General features: G+C 50.4%; 1 protein-coding gene across 2 annotated transcripts; it reads left to right on the top strand.

Annotated features, from left to right (window-relative positions):
- Positions 1-5: 5 nt before the first annotated feature.
- Positions 6-7439, top strand: TXN2 (thioredoxin 2). Of its 2 annotated transcripts, none has more exons than XM_041481474.1 (4): positions 6-155; positions 663-847; positions 1838-1961; positions 6688-7439. In XM_041481474.1, exons 2-4 carry the CDS (start codon positions 663-665, stop codon positions 6802-6804), a joined length of 426 nt encoding a protein of 141 aa, XP_041337408.1. In that variant the 5' UTR covers positions 6-155; the 3' UTR covers positions 6805-7439. The 2 variants fall into 2 exon arrangements, with proteins under 2 accessions (XP_041337408.1, XP_041337410.1); XM_041481476.1 differs by lacking the exon at positions 6-155 and adding an exon at positions 206-346.
- Positions 7440-13700: the final 6261 nt, after the last annotated feature.

Here is a 13700-nt window from a genome sequence, read left to right as displayed (position 1 = left end):
GGCAAGGCAGCCAATGAGAGGTGCCCAGCCCTTCGGGCGGCTGCCAATCGGCTGGGAGGCGGCGAGCCCGTTGGTCGCAGCCTTCCGGCGGCGGCGGCCAATCGGCGCAGGCGAGCGGGAGCTCGGTGTGTGCGGGTCACCTCCGCGCCGGGAAGGTGCGTGCGGGCCGCGGGCCCGGCGGGGGGAGCGGGGCCCTCCCGGCCCTGCCCTCGGGCTCGGGGAGCAACGGGGCGCCGGCTTCTGGGGTTGTCTTCCCCCACAGGGTTGGGGCCGGGGGCCCCGTGCCACCTGTTGGGACATGAGCTGAAGGAGCCCCGCGGTGTCGCAGCGGGCCTGGCTCTGCCCTGTGGGTGCGAGGAGCGGGCGGTGGGGGCAGCTCTGCTCTGCTGGGCTGAGGGAAACGGGGAGCCTGTGCCTGGAGCTGCCTCCTTGTAAACGGGGAGGAGGCGGGGTCCAGCTGGGCGCCCCGTGCCCGTTGGGCTGGAGCTGCAGAGCGGGCAGGGGCTGGGCACGGGGGCGGGAAGCAGTCCCACGTCATAGCCCATAAGCTTGTTTCCTGGACACCTGCGGGGGCTGTCCTGCCGAGGGGACTCGGGTCATGGCGCTGCTGCGGTGGCACCAGCCATGGGGTGCACCCTCCTCACCAGCCACTCTCCCCACAGATGGCCCAGAGGCTGGCGCTCCAGCGGCTGCTGTCGCTCCCCACGCGGGGGTCCCTGGCACCCCACGGCAGGGCCTTTGGCACCTCTGCTGGCCGTAGGAGCACTTTCAACGTGCAGGATGGCAGCGACTTCCAGGACCGAGTGGTGAACAGCCCCAAGCCCGTTGTGGTGGACTTCCACGCGCAGTAAGTTCCACTCGTGGCTCTTGCACCCCTCTGCACCACCACCCGTGCAGGTGTGTAGTGCTTTCCTGATGTAGTGGCACTCCGGGCTCACCATGGAGAAGGATGCCTGAGGGCTTCCCAAACTGTGGAGTCTGCTGTTGAAAGATGCTTCCGGCTATCAGGCTTAATAAATGAAGATTCCCCTCACAGCTACACCGTGCAGCAGCATCAAACGGGAGTGCCAGGAAGGCATTTCCCAGGGTGGCATAGCTGCACCTTCCAGGTGCTCAGGTGTCACCCCAGCCCCAGTGTTGCATCATCGTACAAAAGATGCCTCATGATATCTGCCGTATTTGGCTTCATGGATGCAACGTCCTCTTAGAAACATGAAAGTTAGTTAACAGCAGTGGAGAGCTCTGCACTTGCTGTGCCTCACCATTGTTATGGTGTATCATTCCATGTTTCTTAAAGCTGCGTGGTTTTGGGGCTCTTTGTAGCAAATGTCTTTATGTGTTAATAACAGCCATGTGACATCAATCGTCATCAATAAAAGTGCTGTCATCCATCTGCTAGTAAAAATATTCCTAGATACTATCTGCTCTATTAAGAATACTGATTATCTTTGGGTTTTTCATATATTTTCATAGTCCTCCAGTTACTGTTATGTGAGCCTGTTACAGCTGATTGTGGGGTAAACAGAACACGAAACAGCCAAAAAAAGTCTGCTCTAAATTATCCAACTGACAAACCAAAGTGAGCATTAGTTGGGATCATCCAGGGAGGGGAGGACAATTAATTGAAGTCTGAAACTGGATGCAGAGCTTCCTTAACCTTTAACAGCTCCTTTGTGAGAAAAGTGTTTTTTTCTAAGCCGTGGTTCAGGAATTGCATTTCCAGGCTGGCTCTTGAGTGGACAAACAGCAGTGGTGGTAAAGGCACTGCTGTACCAGCATGCTTTCCATGGCTGCACCTGCCTCTCCTAATGTCCCCTCTCTTTTCCTGCTCCATCAGGTGGTGTGGTCCCTGCAAGATCCTAGGCCCCAGGTTAGAGAAGCTGGTAGCCAAGCAGGAGGGGAAGGTGCTGATGGCCAAGGTGGACATTGACGATCACACTGACCTTGCTATCGAGTACGAGGTAGGAGGTGGAAGAGCACAGACTTTCTTTGGCTGGCAGTGCAAAGGTGCCTCCCTGGGCAGAGGAGTGCATTGGAGGGGAGGGGAAGCCCAGAGCCTACAGGTTCCTGATCCATTGAGTCACTTGTCAGTAGATGGATTTTGCTGCTTGGCTCTGCTCCAGCTCTGCTGGTCATGCCCAGCATCCGCACCTCTAATTCTGCAGGGAGATGTCTCTAGGCCTTGCAGGTGTCTGTCAGTGTGAAGACTTCCCTGGCCTCGAGGAGCCTGGAATACACATGGCATTTTGCTGCCAGCTGGGGCTGCTCAGGTGCAGGATCGTGAAGTTACAAGCCCCACTCTGCCATGCTCCTGAATGTGGCTCTTTGTGCAACCAACCTGTCCTCTATTTCCCTTCCTTGTTCAGGAAGGGAAGCTGGGTCATAATGTCCCCATCCTTAAGGTGCAGCACAAGGAGACACAGTGAGTTTTGTTTGGACAAGTAGAAGCCAGGTCAGAAAAAAAAAAAACAGCAGGAGCATATATCCTGCTCTTGAAAGGGAAGGACCTTGGTGCTTGCACTAGTGTGTGACATTACTGCGTGGTGTGTTCCCTGTGCTGCCTTTCTCCCAGGAAGGAGCAGAATGACTAGAGAAGGCCATGGCTTTAGTTTACATGATTCATTTATTTGTCCCCTCTGTCAGTGGTTAGGTAGTTTAAGAAACACAAAAGCCCCTCTGAGCGCCATGCTTGCCTCTGTTGTCTCTCCTTGCAAACAACTGCTCTGCCCATGGAGTTGGGGCATCCTGCTGTTATGTTTTACTGGGGGAAAACATGCTGCATTTTCACTTGGGTATCATGTAGATGGATCTGCTCCCCCTCTGCAGATGAAGTCCTGCTCCCAGGGTGACAACTAGCACAGCAAGCTCCTCAAGCTGCCCTGAAAAGTGTGAACCATCTCCTGAGCAAGCTGTCATCTTGTTGAGCATGGAGAAGATGCCATTCCTGCACCCTGCTGAGCCAGAAGGAGATGGAAGTGGAAACAGCTTGTTCCCTCCCACTCTTTCCTCAGGGAGACCTTTCTGTCTGTGCTGTGGTGGCATGCCCACACAGCTGGTGGCCACAGTCATGACTTGCAGCTCCCACAAGCTCAGCATGAGAGCCTCTGGTGCTCTCCAGGGTGGAGGTGTGCTGGCAGATACACCCCAGGCCAAGGAATATGGCTGCTGGCTCCTGAGCAGGGCTGGCTGCTGCAAGCCCAAAAGGCTGCATAGCTCAGAGCGTGCTGGTGAGAACTGAAGAGGATGAGGTGGTTTTAGTGATGATCTAAAAGTGTGTAAATCCTAACAGATGCAGGGAAAGCCCTGGTAGCAGCCACACTGAGGAGAAGAGAATATAGATTATTAGCTCAACTCATGTATTGTTGCAAGCCTTCCAGTAGATAGAATGAGCTGGGATTAGCAGAGGATAATCTCAGATGAGTGGAAAATGACAAGCAGGGTGTGTGCATGCAGAGAAAGGTCTGTGAGAAGAGGCTGAAAGTCCCAAGTTGTGCAGGTTTGATGACTTGCTGCGTGTCCTCTCCCCACGGGTGTTGAGGGACCCTGCCTGCTGTGTGTGTTTGTGTGCAGGTAGGACTGAGGCTGCAGTGAAGGGTCAGCTTCTGGCAGTTCATTCGGGAACCTTATGTACAAACATGATGAAGTTTTTGTTTTGCAAGAGGCCCTCCTCCGCTTTTGGAGTGATGCGTGTGTGTCTTGTCTTGGCCGTTATCTCCGTGACTAAAACACTGTCCTTAGTCTGCAAGTACCATAGACAGGTAGGGGGATAGGAGAATTTTCTGCTCAGACCTTTGTAGGTTGGAGCATCCTTTCTGAGGCAGAAGTTTTGTTCATGTGCTGAGCATGTGCTTAGTTTTGCTTCATCTTCTGGGAAGTTGCCATGTAAGGAGAAATGTAAGGGCGGATGGGAAGGCACCGAGTTGAGATCGAAGAGGGACCAAAGAGAGTGTTTGTGACAAATCAGGAAGACCACAGGTGGTGTTTAGAGGGGATCAGAAAACATTTGTTTTAAAGCCATTCTTTAGGGGATCAGATGTCTGCATGCTGAGGAAGTCTTTGTTTAGGGGTTTTCATTGTCCATGCCACCCCCACAACTCCTTCACTAGCTGCCAGGAAGTCTCACTCCATCCATGTTTATTCCCCTGCCCACGCACACACGCAGCCCCCAGCTTGCTGCCTGCTTGCACAATGTCCTCTTCAGCAGCCTCCTTGGTGCAGGGGGAGGTAGCGGGAGGGGGAGATCCCCTGGAAGAGCTGAGGAATGCTGGCACATTCCTTTATACAAGCCCTTGGCTCTTAGCCATCCCAGCTTAGCACAAAGCACGGATGCATTTCCTGCAACTAGGAATGTCCCCCGTGCCCTTCCCTGTCCTGTTATGCCCAGCACAAAAGTGTTTTCTCTGGGGACTCCCCGTTTTATATAATACCTTTCATCTCTGCTTGTGGCCTTTCTCCACTGCTCCAGCCAGCTCCTGACCTCTCACCTCAAGAGCAGAAAGGGAGAAGAAATACTTTTGTTTATCTGCAGTCTCTTAAAATTCTTTAGATTCATCTCTTGCCTTAGCCAGTTGTCTCTGTGTGTGGTGACCAGGAAAGAGCAGCCCCTTCTCTGGCCACTGTGGGTGGGCAGCTCAGGAGAGCTGCTGGGTACAGAACTGGTCATTCATCAATGGAGCTCCATGCTGTTACCTCCTCACTCAGAGGCCTGGGTGAAATCCTTCTCCCTGCTCTGTTGTGTGGCATCTGAGCTTGTGTAAAAGTTTCAGATGGAAGATAATTCCTTGGTATGGGTGTTGCCAGGAATAACCTGGATGGCCATGTTTGTTTATTTATCTGTGTGGTCAACACTAATCAAAAGCAGACTGATTTTTTCTGTAGAAGTGCTCTTCAGGGAGGAGTAAAGTTTGTTTAAGTTCAGTGCAGATGGGACCCAAAAAAAGAAAAAGTGCCCTCAACTTTGCATTCTAGAAATTCCCATGATATTTGCTTCTCAACCAGCAAAGCAAAGTATGTGCTCCATTAACAGGCTGCCCTTGCTGCAGCTGGCAGGAAGGAAGCTGACAAAAACATTGTGTTTTCTGAGCAGAGGAAAGTTGCTCAGTGCTCCCAGTTCTCATCTGGCTCTGTAGCACCAGCCCCAGACCTTCCACTCTTTCTTAGGATTTGCTCACTTGCACAAAGAGGGAAAGAGACAGAGGAGTCAAGGCCAGGTGAAACTCGTGGATGCGCTGGTCAGCCTGCAGGGCCTGGCAACGTGGTGTTGACTGCTTCTCCGCAGAGCTTCCAAGAGTTGCCTGTTCCTCACCCCAGCCCTAATAGCAGCCAGCTCTTGGTTTTTTGGATGGGACTGGAGCAACTCTGCTCGATATTAACCCACTGTGCAAACCAGAGGGAAGCTCACTGGAGGTTTGCCTACTCAGGCACAGAGCAGTTGAGTGCAATGCATCCTTTTTCTCCTAAAATCACAAGGGAATGTATTGGCACCATCGCCGGTGCTGGGGCCCCAGCCCTCTGGATCTGCTCCCTGCAGTCACTAGGAGGAGCTGAAGATTGTGCATTGAGCAGCCCCGACGCTCCCATCCCTTCAGATGAGACGGCACAAGCCCTGAAGGACACTGTGGGGAGCCACACTGGACTGCCTGGCTGGGACCGGGTGGGAAGGGAAGACAGCATGTCCCTTTCATCTCAGGCTCCCACTGGGAGAAAAGCCAGCCCTCTGATGGGTTTCCAGAGGGATTTACAGATCTTTCTTGGCAGCAGGGCTGGCAGTGCACACGGGAAGGTCCTGCAGGCTGGAGGAGAGTCAGCGGGCAAGATAAGGACAGGATGTATTTTGGGGGGAAGACTTTGCAGAGATAAGCTGCGGGGTCAGAAATGTGATCAGATCTTCCATTGCTGCAGCTCTCCAAGCTCTGGTTGTTCCTTCTTTCAGTCATGTCCCTGGGGTTTCTGCTGTCACTAGTCAACCAGCAAGTCCCTGGGGAGTGTTGTCATTTCCAACACTGTTCTCTTGGATCATTCCCAGCAAACTTTGTTCTGAGCTAAAAAAGCAGCGCCCAGAGCAGTACAGCTGCCTGCTAACTCTGGTCTTTTCACTTCTTACCTAATCATCAGGGATCTGCACTGAATGACCACTGGTTTGTGACCAGATAAATAAGGAAAACAGAAGTGGGGAAAGGAAGAAGGCTTGGAGGGGATTTTCATTGCCATTGTATGAGCAGGAAATCTGCCTGTGCAGTGGTGGGGCGGGATCAGAGGATCAGAGCTCCAGTCCTGTCTGGAGAAGAACACGGGTCCAGTCTGATGCTACCCTGGCCATAAAATGTCCGAAGGTCATTATGTCTGAGATGTGTCCTAGGTGTGTTCATTTATGATAGGACAAAAGGGAAGGAGAAGCATTTGTACTGGAGATGGTTTTTGTATTAGCTGTGGTTTTGTCTTTCAAAATTTGGGTCTTATTTAAACTCAAAAAGCAGCTCAGCCTTATCTCAAATAGAGTGGTATAAGTCAGTGCAGAGAGGGGGAACGCAGAGCTCAGCTGGCCTGTTTTGTGAGTGAACATCTTACTCTAGAGCAGTGCATGCTCAGCTCCCTTGTACCTGCTTCCTTACACTTCCATTGGGAGATGAGGTGCAGGTGGCTTCCTGCAGGCTTTGCTCACCTGTCTCCCTGTTTCTCTTGAACCAGGTGTCAGCAGTGCCAACTGTGCTGGCTATGAAGAACGGAGACGTCGTGGATAAATTTGTGGGCATAAAGGATGAGGATCAGCTGGAGGCATTCCTCAAGAAACTCATTGGAGCCTGAAGTAAAATGGTGGCTGTACCTCTGCCTCTGGACACGTCCATGTTGTGCATTCCTTGCCTGGGAGAGCTGAGGGCAAGTCAATTGCCTGCCCTGTACAACCCGGGGGTTTCTTCTGTTTTGGTGTTTTTAGGAGATGGAAAATGTTGTAACCCTTCCCTCCTTCTCCCCCTTCTCATGAGCAGCAGTAGTTGCAAAGGGCGCTGAGGAGCAGGGCTGCTTATTCTCAAAACGGGGAATGTGGCTGGAATTAGGAGCCTGTGTTTATCAGCCAAGAGCTGACGTGCAGAGCTGCTGCTGCTAACAGGAGGAATGTTTTTGTCTTTGCCTCACATCTGATAGCCCAGAGCAGAGGACAGCTGCTCCTTACAGAGGATGGTACATACCTGCCCTGGGTGGGTTCGTTTAAAGCTGAGAATGCCTCTGTCTTGTCTGTGAAACCTGTCTGTTTCTTCCTCTGTCCTTGTGTTGATGGGACAGGTACAACTCCTCCACAAATCCATGGGCTCCTATCATAATTTAATAAGAGAAAATAGGGAGAAGTATTTTATAGATCTCCTTTTGTATGTCTGCAGCAGTAGAGAACTTTTATCAGTCACTGCTGTCTATCCAGGAGAATAAAACTTGATTTTCACAAATCTGTCTTTCCAGAGAGGTGAGTTGGGAGTATCAGCAGCACAGTTTCTAATGATGGGTCGGGGAAGTGCAGGTTATGACTTGATCCCTACTAAAAGGTAATGTGCTGAAAACAAAAGAGGGGATTCCTTCCATGGGGCTTTCAGTGCTGCCTGTAGGACCCCCTTTGTGCGCTGCTGGTTCCAGGGGGCCAGAGGGAAGACTCACCTCTCATGCACAGATGAACAGCGGCTCACTGCACACAAGGATCCTGAGCTGTGCTCACTCCCCCTGTGCTTTTCTCACCCCTCCCCTGTCTGTGGAGCCTGAGTGTCTCCCTCTCCCTGTTGTGAATAATTAAATGTGGTCACATGGGTGAGCCCTGCCAGAAGGCAGCCTTTTGACTTCAATTGCCCTGACCTTTGGACTAAGGGTACCGGCTGTGGGCTTCTGTCTGAGCAGCCTTCAGCCCTTCTAACCTCTTCCTCCTCCTCCTCACATACACCTGTTTCCTGTCAACCTGGCTTCTGAGTGCTCCCAGCCTCCTCCTGAGCTTGCAGGCAGAGTACAGCACCAGCACTACTGATGACTACTGTTCTGTTTAATTCCAGCTTGCTTATCTAAGCTGCATGAGAACACTGTAAATGCTTAATAACTATGTACAAGCTGCTAATTTTTTTTTTTTTCCACAGCTTCTGTTTCGTTCAGTCAGTCTTAAATCTGCTTTGGCATTGCTCCATTTCACCTCCCTGGTATGTGAGCAGCCAGGTAATTTTTTTTCTGCATCTCTGCAGTAACAATTTATGACCTTTGAAGGAATCAGGGGAGTGGTGATCCAAGTCCTGCTGCAACTGCAGTGCTGCTGGCTGGCATCACTGCTCCCACCTGCTTCTGTCCCCCTGGAGCCAGGGCCACAGCACAAGGTGGTACTGGTCTCTTGAGGTGGGTGCCTCCCTTTCAGGCTGGGCTGATCTCACCGCTGGCACGCTGCTAGAGGTGATGTCACTTGAATGTAATCTGGTAAAGAACTGTTGGTCAGTTACAATCAATAAAAACTGGCATCTCATTTTATTCCAGAGATCACAGAGGCTGTGCTGCTCCTGACCTCCTCAGGTTTCAGGCTGGGCAATTTCCCCTGCAGTTTCAATGTTCCTGCTCAGTAAACACTTCTAGTAAAGACTCTCCATTTTCCTGCACAAGCAGGAAAAGTAGGGGAACAGCGTCACATACCCAACAATAATCAACTTTCTTGCCTTACCATCCTACAGAACAGGAAAAAACACAGTGACTTTGCATTGTGTAATTAAGGAGCAGTATAAAATACTTGTTTTATTGCTTCCTTCTAAGGAAAAGCAGAGCTAAAGTGTCACTCAGCTGTTAAAGTGCCAGCACACTTTAGGGTGCAGTATATGAAAGCCACAACTGTTTCTTTGAGATAAATGCTGAAGACCCATGTACTTGGTGCCTTGTGTGAATCCTTCAGAACAGTGTGACAGGTGGACAGTAAGAGGAGGGGTTTGGGGACAGCTTGAGATTCCTCAAGCAGCCTGCAAGGTTTTCACCACAGGACAGGACTCAGAGCAAAAGGATATTTTCTTTGCCAGGTTTTTAATTCAGCTCCCTGTTTGCCAACTGCTGGGGAAGGCTTCAGGGATTCCCACAGCGGTGTTAATAACAGGAGGTGCAAGCAGGAAGCAGGGCCAGCAGTGTATTTATGTAGTGGTTAAAGAGGGGTTGCACAGCAATTTTCATGCCACCTGAATGTGATGTTGGTCTTTCCCAGTTGAAAGGATCTGAAGCAATGGGTAATTCCTCAGCAGTAGTTGTTTTTTCCATGTCAGCTGGGAGAATGTTTCTCCAGTGAGGATAAAGTTTGTTTTCCCTTTTGGAGTTAAGCACATTGAATCCTCCTCTGATCTGTCAAGCATTTGCTCTCTCCTACCCAAGCCTGTCTATTTAACAGTAGCTTTCTCAGCTCTTAATGTTCCTTGTTTCTATTTTAAGAGGACGTGGCAGTCAGTGCCTTCCCAAGGGGAGCAACACTCAGCTAAGCCCATGTCTCTTCCCCATGCATGTTTTGAAGCCAATGCCAAGGTTCCCCCAAGGGTCAGGCACAGTGCCTCTGTCCTCACAGTCTTGTCCAAGGTGCCTGATTCCAGGCAAGTGGAGGTTTTCCCTTCATTTCTGTTGGCTTTACACTTGTATCAAGCCCTAACACAGGGCTGCTCCTTTCCCCAAGATGTTTGTGCCTGTCTGCTGAACTCCAAGTTAATCTCCAGCTGTTCTGGCTCATAGTGAATAGCTGCAAGGAGGGAGGGAGAGCTTTGCTGTCTTCTCTGCTAGAGGTGCTATGCCAAGACCAGCTTCAAGGGCTGGTAGAGGATGGAAAACTCAGGTTGCTCGGCTTGCAGCGCACAGTGGGCTGTGTATTTGTGGTCATCTGAAGGGGATAGTTTGGGCCAGTTTGTTTCCAGTGAGGTCTGACCTTGGCAGCCTGGCCAGTAAATCCTTTGCTTTATCAACAAATATGATTCCTCCTGTGTAAAGAAGAAAACAAAGACCAGCTCCATGTCAACAGGGAAGTGGCCCCCACTGATGCTGCCTTAGGCAGGGCCTTTCACCAGCCCATCCAGGCTGTTGGCCCAAAGTGTTAATCACTTTGAGCTTCCCCCCACACACCTCATTTTTCTCATCCATGTAATTACAGGATTCAAACAGAATCAGCAGTTAAATTCTCCAGCCCTGCAAGGCTGTTAGCAGCAATGTTAAGCTCAGTGTTGTTCAAAACTACTGCTTAAATGGTGCCAAGTGTTTGCTGTGAGTTTCCTGCAAGTTAAAGAATAACAGCAGCTGCAATAGTCTAGTCAATAAAAAGATAAGATAAAACTACCATAGGCTTGATTTCCAAACCAAAACCAGACTAGATCACCTGTTACACAGTCTCTTGTCCTCCTTACCTGCCCCTGCAACACACCCAGGCTCAAGCTATGGTTTAACCCCAGCTGACAACTAAGTACCAGGCAGCTGCTTACTCACACCTCTCCTGGTTGGATGGGGAGGAGAATCAGGGGAAAAAAGGCAAAACCAAAGGTTGAGACAGGAACAATTTAATAATTTAAATAAAGTAAAATATAAGAATAACATAAAAATACTCATAATGAAAAGGGAAACTACAAAAAGAAAGAAAACACAAGAGAAACAAGTGATGCACAATATAATTTCTCGCCATTTGGCTGATTGATGCCCAGCCTGTCCCTGAGCAGTGGTTGGCTCCTTCCAGGTAACCACCAGTTTATATACTGGGGATGATGTCCTATGACATGGAATATCCCTTTCGCCAGTTTGGATCAGTTCTACTGGCCATGCTTCTTCCCAGCTTCTTGTGTAGCTCCTCACTGGCAGAGCATAGGGAACTGAAAAGTCCTTGATCTAAAGTGAGTACTGCTTAGAAAGAAGTAGGGCATTGGTATGTTATCAGCATTATTCTCATACTAAATGCAACACACAGCACTGCACTGGCTGCTAGGAAGAAAATTAACTCTGTCCCTGTCTAAATCAGGACACTGTCCATCACCACATAGGGGTGGTGTTCTGCCATGTCCTTCTGCTCTTTTCAAGATGTGGGGTACCTTTGTGAGCTTTGTTGCTTCTCTGCCTCAGCAGCTCTGTAACTTCAGCAACACTTGTCCCCTTAAACCCATTTGGAGGCGGCTGCTGTGCAGAGCCATGCCTGGTTGCTTTTTCTCTGTGCATTCTACCAGCAGGGAAGGATGGAGGCAGGAGCAGCAGGGGAAACCCCAAATTTCTTAGGCCAGAGGAGCCAAATGGGTGAAAACAAGAGGCCTACAGGGAGAGATTGAAAATGTGTCTGCCCCCATCCCAGTGGGAATGGAGTGAGGAGAAACTCTGTGGCTGCCTTCCTGGTGGCAAAGGGTCCGTTGCCCAAGGGTGGGAAGTGATACAGGGAAACATCCTACAAGGAGAGGTCAGAGGGGGACATTGGAGCCGCTCATGTCCTGAGGGTGGAGGACAGCTGGAAGCTGCAGGCAACAGGGCAGCACACAACTTTCCACCTCACATTGACTTCCTAGGCTCTCATGATCCAAAAGTCACAATAAAAATGCACTAAAATTGATGGCTTCTCTCCATGAAATAAGGTCTGCGAAATAAGGTTCCCTGCAGGTGTATAGGTATATATACATGTTTATCTACTCCCATACTCTGGTTCTCTGTTGTGAAGAGTGCCAGGAGTTTCTGTGACTCACAGATGTCCCCAGCAGCTGCAGCTGTTGACAGAAAAGGACAGGGGCCAGCCTGCTCCCACCCAAGGCAAGGCTGAGCTCCCTGTATCTTTCTCAGCCCCTACACGCTTCTCTTTGCTGTGCTGCTAAAGGCACCCTGGGCTCCATGTCTCTTACGAGGGGACAAGTGGTTGAGCAATTTCCTGGAAAACAGGAAATTTTTGCAGTAAGAGTCCTCAGAAACACTGACTTCAAGTCATCCAGGGGGTACAACATGCATCAGAGATTTTGGTGTTTTCCAGAGATGGTGACCTCTGGTCACCCGCGTGGCTGCAGCTCCTCCATGCCAGTCCCACACAGCTGTCAGTGAGAGGGTGTTTGTCCCGGCAGGCTCTGCACATGGAGCTTCATGGCCTTGGGAAGGAGAGGAGTCTCATCCCCCGGGGTTGCTGTCTTGCTCCATCATGAGGCAATGGTGCTTCCCCGCAGTGCCCATAGCCGCGGGCGCAGGGACTGCACGGCTCCCTTCCCTGCAGGTGGCTTTGCCCGCGGGGCCATGGCACAGGCAGCAGCAGGTAACAAACCCAGCCCTGGCTCTGGCTGTCACAGCACACGGGATGGAGATGGAGTGATGCAAGCTCCAGCATGCCCGCTGGTATTTATATAACATCGTTTTGCTTTAATCCGGCTTTTTAAGTAAACTGTCAAAGCCCTTTCTGTTCACTTGTTCACTAGGAACCTTTTTCTTTTTTTTTTTTTTTTTTTTTTTTTTTTTTTTTTTTACTGCAAGTTTCATCTTTCAAAGCTTGGCTAGTTTTGAGTGATGCCGAAAAACCTCATTTGCAGTGGCTTTTTGTTCTGTGCTGGTATTGTTCAGACAGAAGTGGTTGTTTTCTTTTTGTCCTGGCATAGCTCAGAAGTGACTGCATAGTCTGAGCTCAAACTTTCTAAAAATACTTACCCATGAGGAGAGATCCAGCATGGCACTGTTCAGATCCAGAGATTAACGCCTTGGAAAGGTGCAGTGGTCTGAAAAAGAAGCCAGTGGCAGTGTCCTGCCAGCTCTGGTCACCGTAAGCCCTGGAGCTTCAACACGTGGCAGGCAGAGAGGATCTGCAGAGGGCTGTGGATCTCTGAGACACCAGGGAAATCCACCCAGTGCCTGCAGAACCAGCCCAAGGGAAATACTTTCTGAGGAGAGGCTATAGGGTGACTCAGAAGCCATAAAGAGAAGCACTTCTTGCTGCATGGAGAAGCAAGGCTGAACAATGAGCCTGCTCTGCACCAGAGGTTGATCTTCATAATCACATCCTCCTGTTGGAGCGTGAGATGGCTCTGGGGGAAGGGAGGATGACAGGCACTGAGCAGAACAGAGATCAGCTACATGACAAATTGCAGGAAAGCATGTGGGAGCTCCTTTTTGTCCTGCCACTGGCTGATTGCAGGAAGCTTCCCAGGTGACAACTTTAGCAGCTGCTGGGACAGGAGACCTTATTGTTGTTCAGCACTCGTGTTTATGGCTATGCCAGTTTTTGGCAGGAAGCTACAAGACAAAACCTCCACATTCTTCCTTTTTTCTTGCCAGGTCTGTTCTCAAGGGGCTGATCCTTAAGCCTAAGCTATTTCAGCTCACTACCTGAGAAGATCCAGCTTCCCCTTCCCAGCCAGGCAGGTCCCATGGGCTTCATCCTAAAATCCTTGCAAGAGCATGGAAACTTTTCACAGAGCTCAGGAAAGACTAAAAGTTGTTGCTATCACACCTACTACTGCATTTCTCATGCTAAACTGTGCGGTTGCCCAGTACTCCAACCCCCTTGTACCTGTCTGAACCTTGTTTAGTTCTCGTTCCCCTTTCACTGACCTTGGGATCAAGTTCTGTTCTCGGTTTTTTGGCAACTCTCAGGAGGAAGCACATTTGGGGTTTTCCTAATCTGTCTGGCATCACACAGAAAGGCAGAAGCTGGCAGCATCCTTGAGATGAAAGGATGCAGGAACACAAGGGACCCATCACTGCTGGTCTCATTGGAGCCTGCAGCACAGAAA

The sequence above is a fragment of the Pyrgilauda ruficollis genome, unplaced genomic scaffold (assembly GCF_017590135.1).
Source record: "Pyrgilauda ruficollis isolate IOZ18807 unplaced genomic scaffold, ASM1759013v1 scaffold56, whole genome shotgun sequence".
Taxonomy (NCBI): Eukaryota; Metazoa; Chordata; class Aves; order Passeriformes; family Passeridae; genus Pyrgilauda; species Pyrgilauda ruficollis.
Note: the sequence above shows the minus strand (reverse complement) of the source record. Positions and strands in the feature narration are given on the sequence as shown.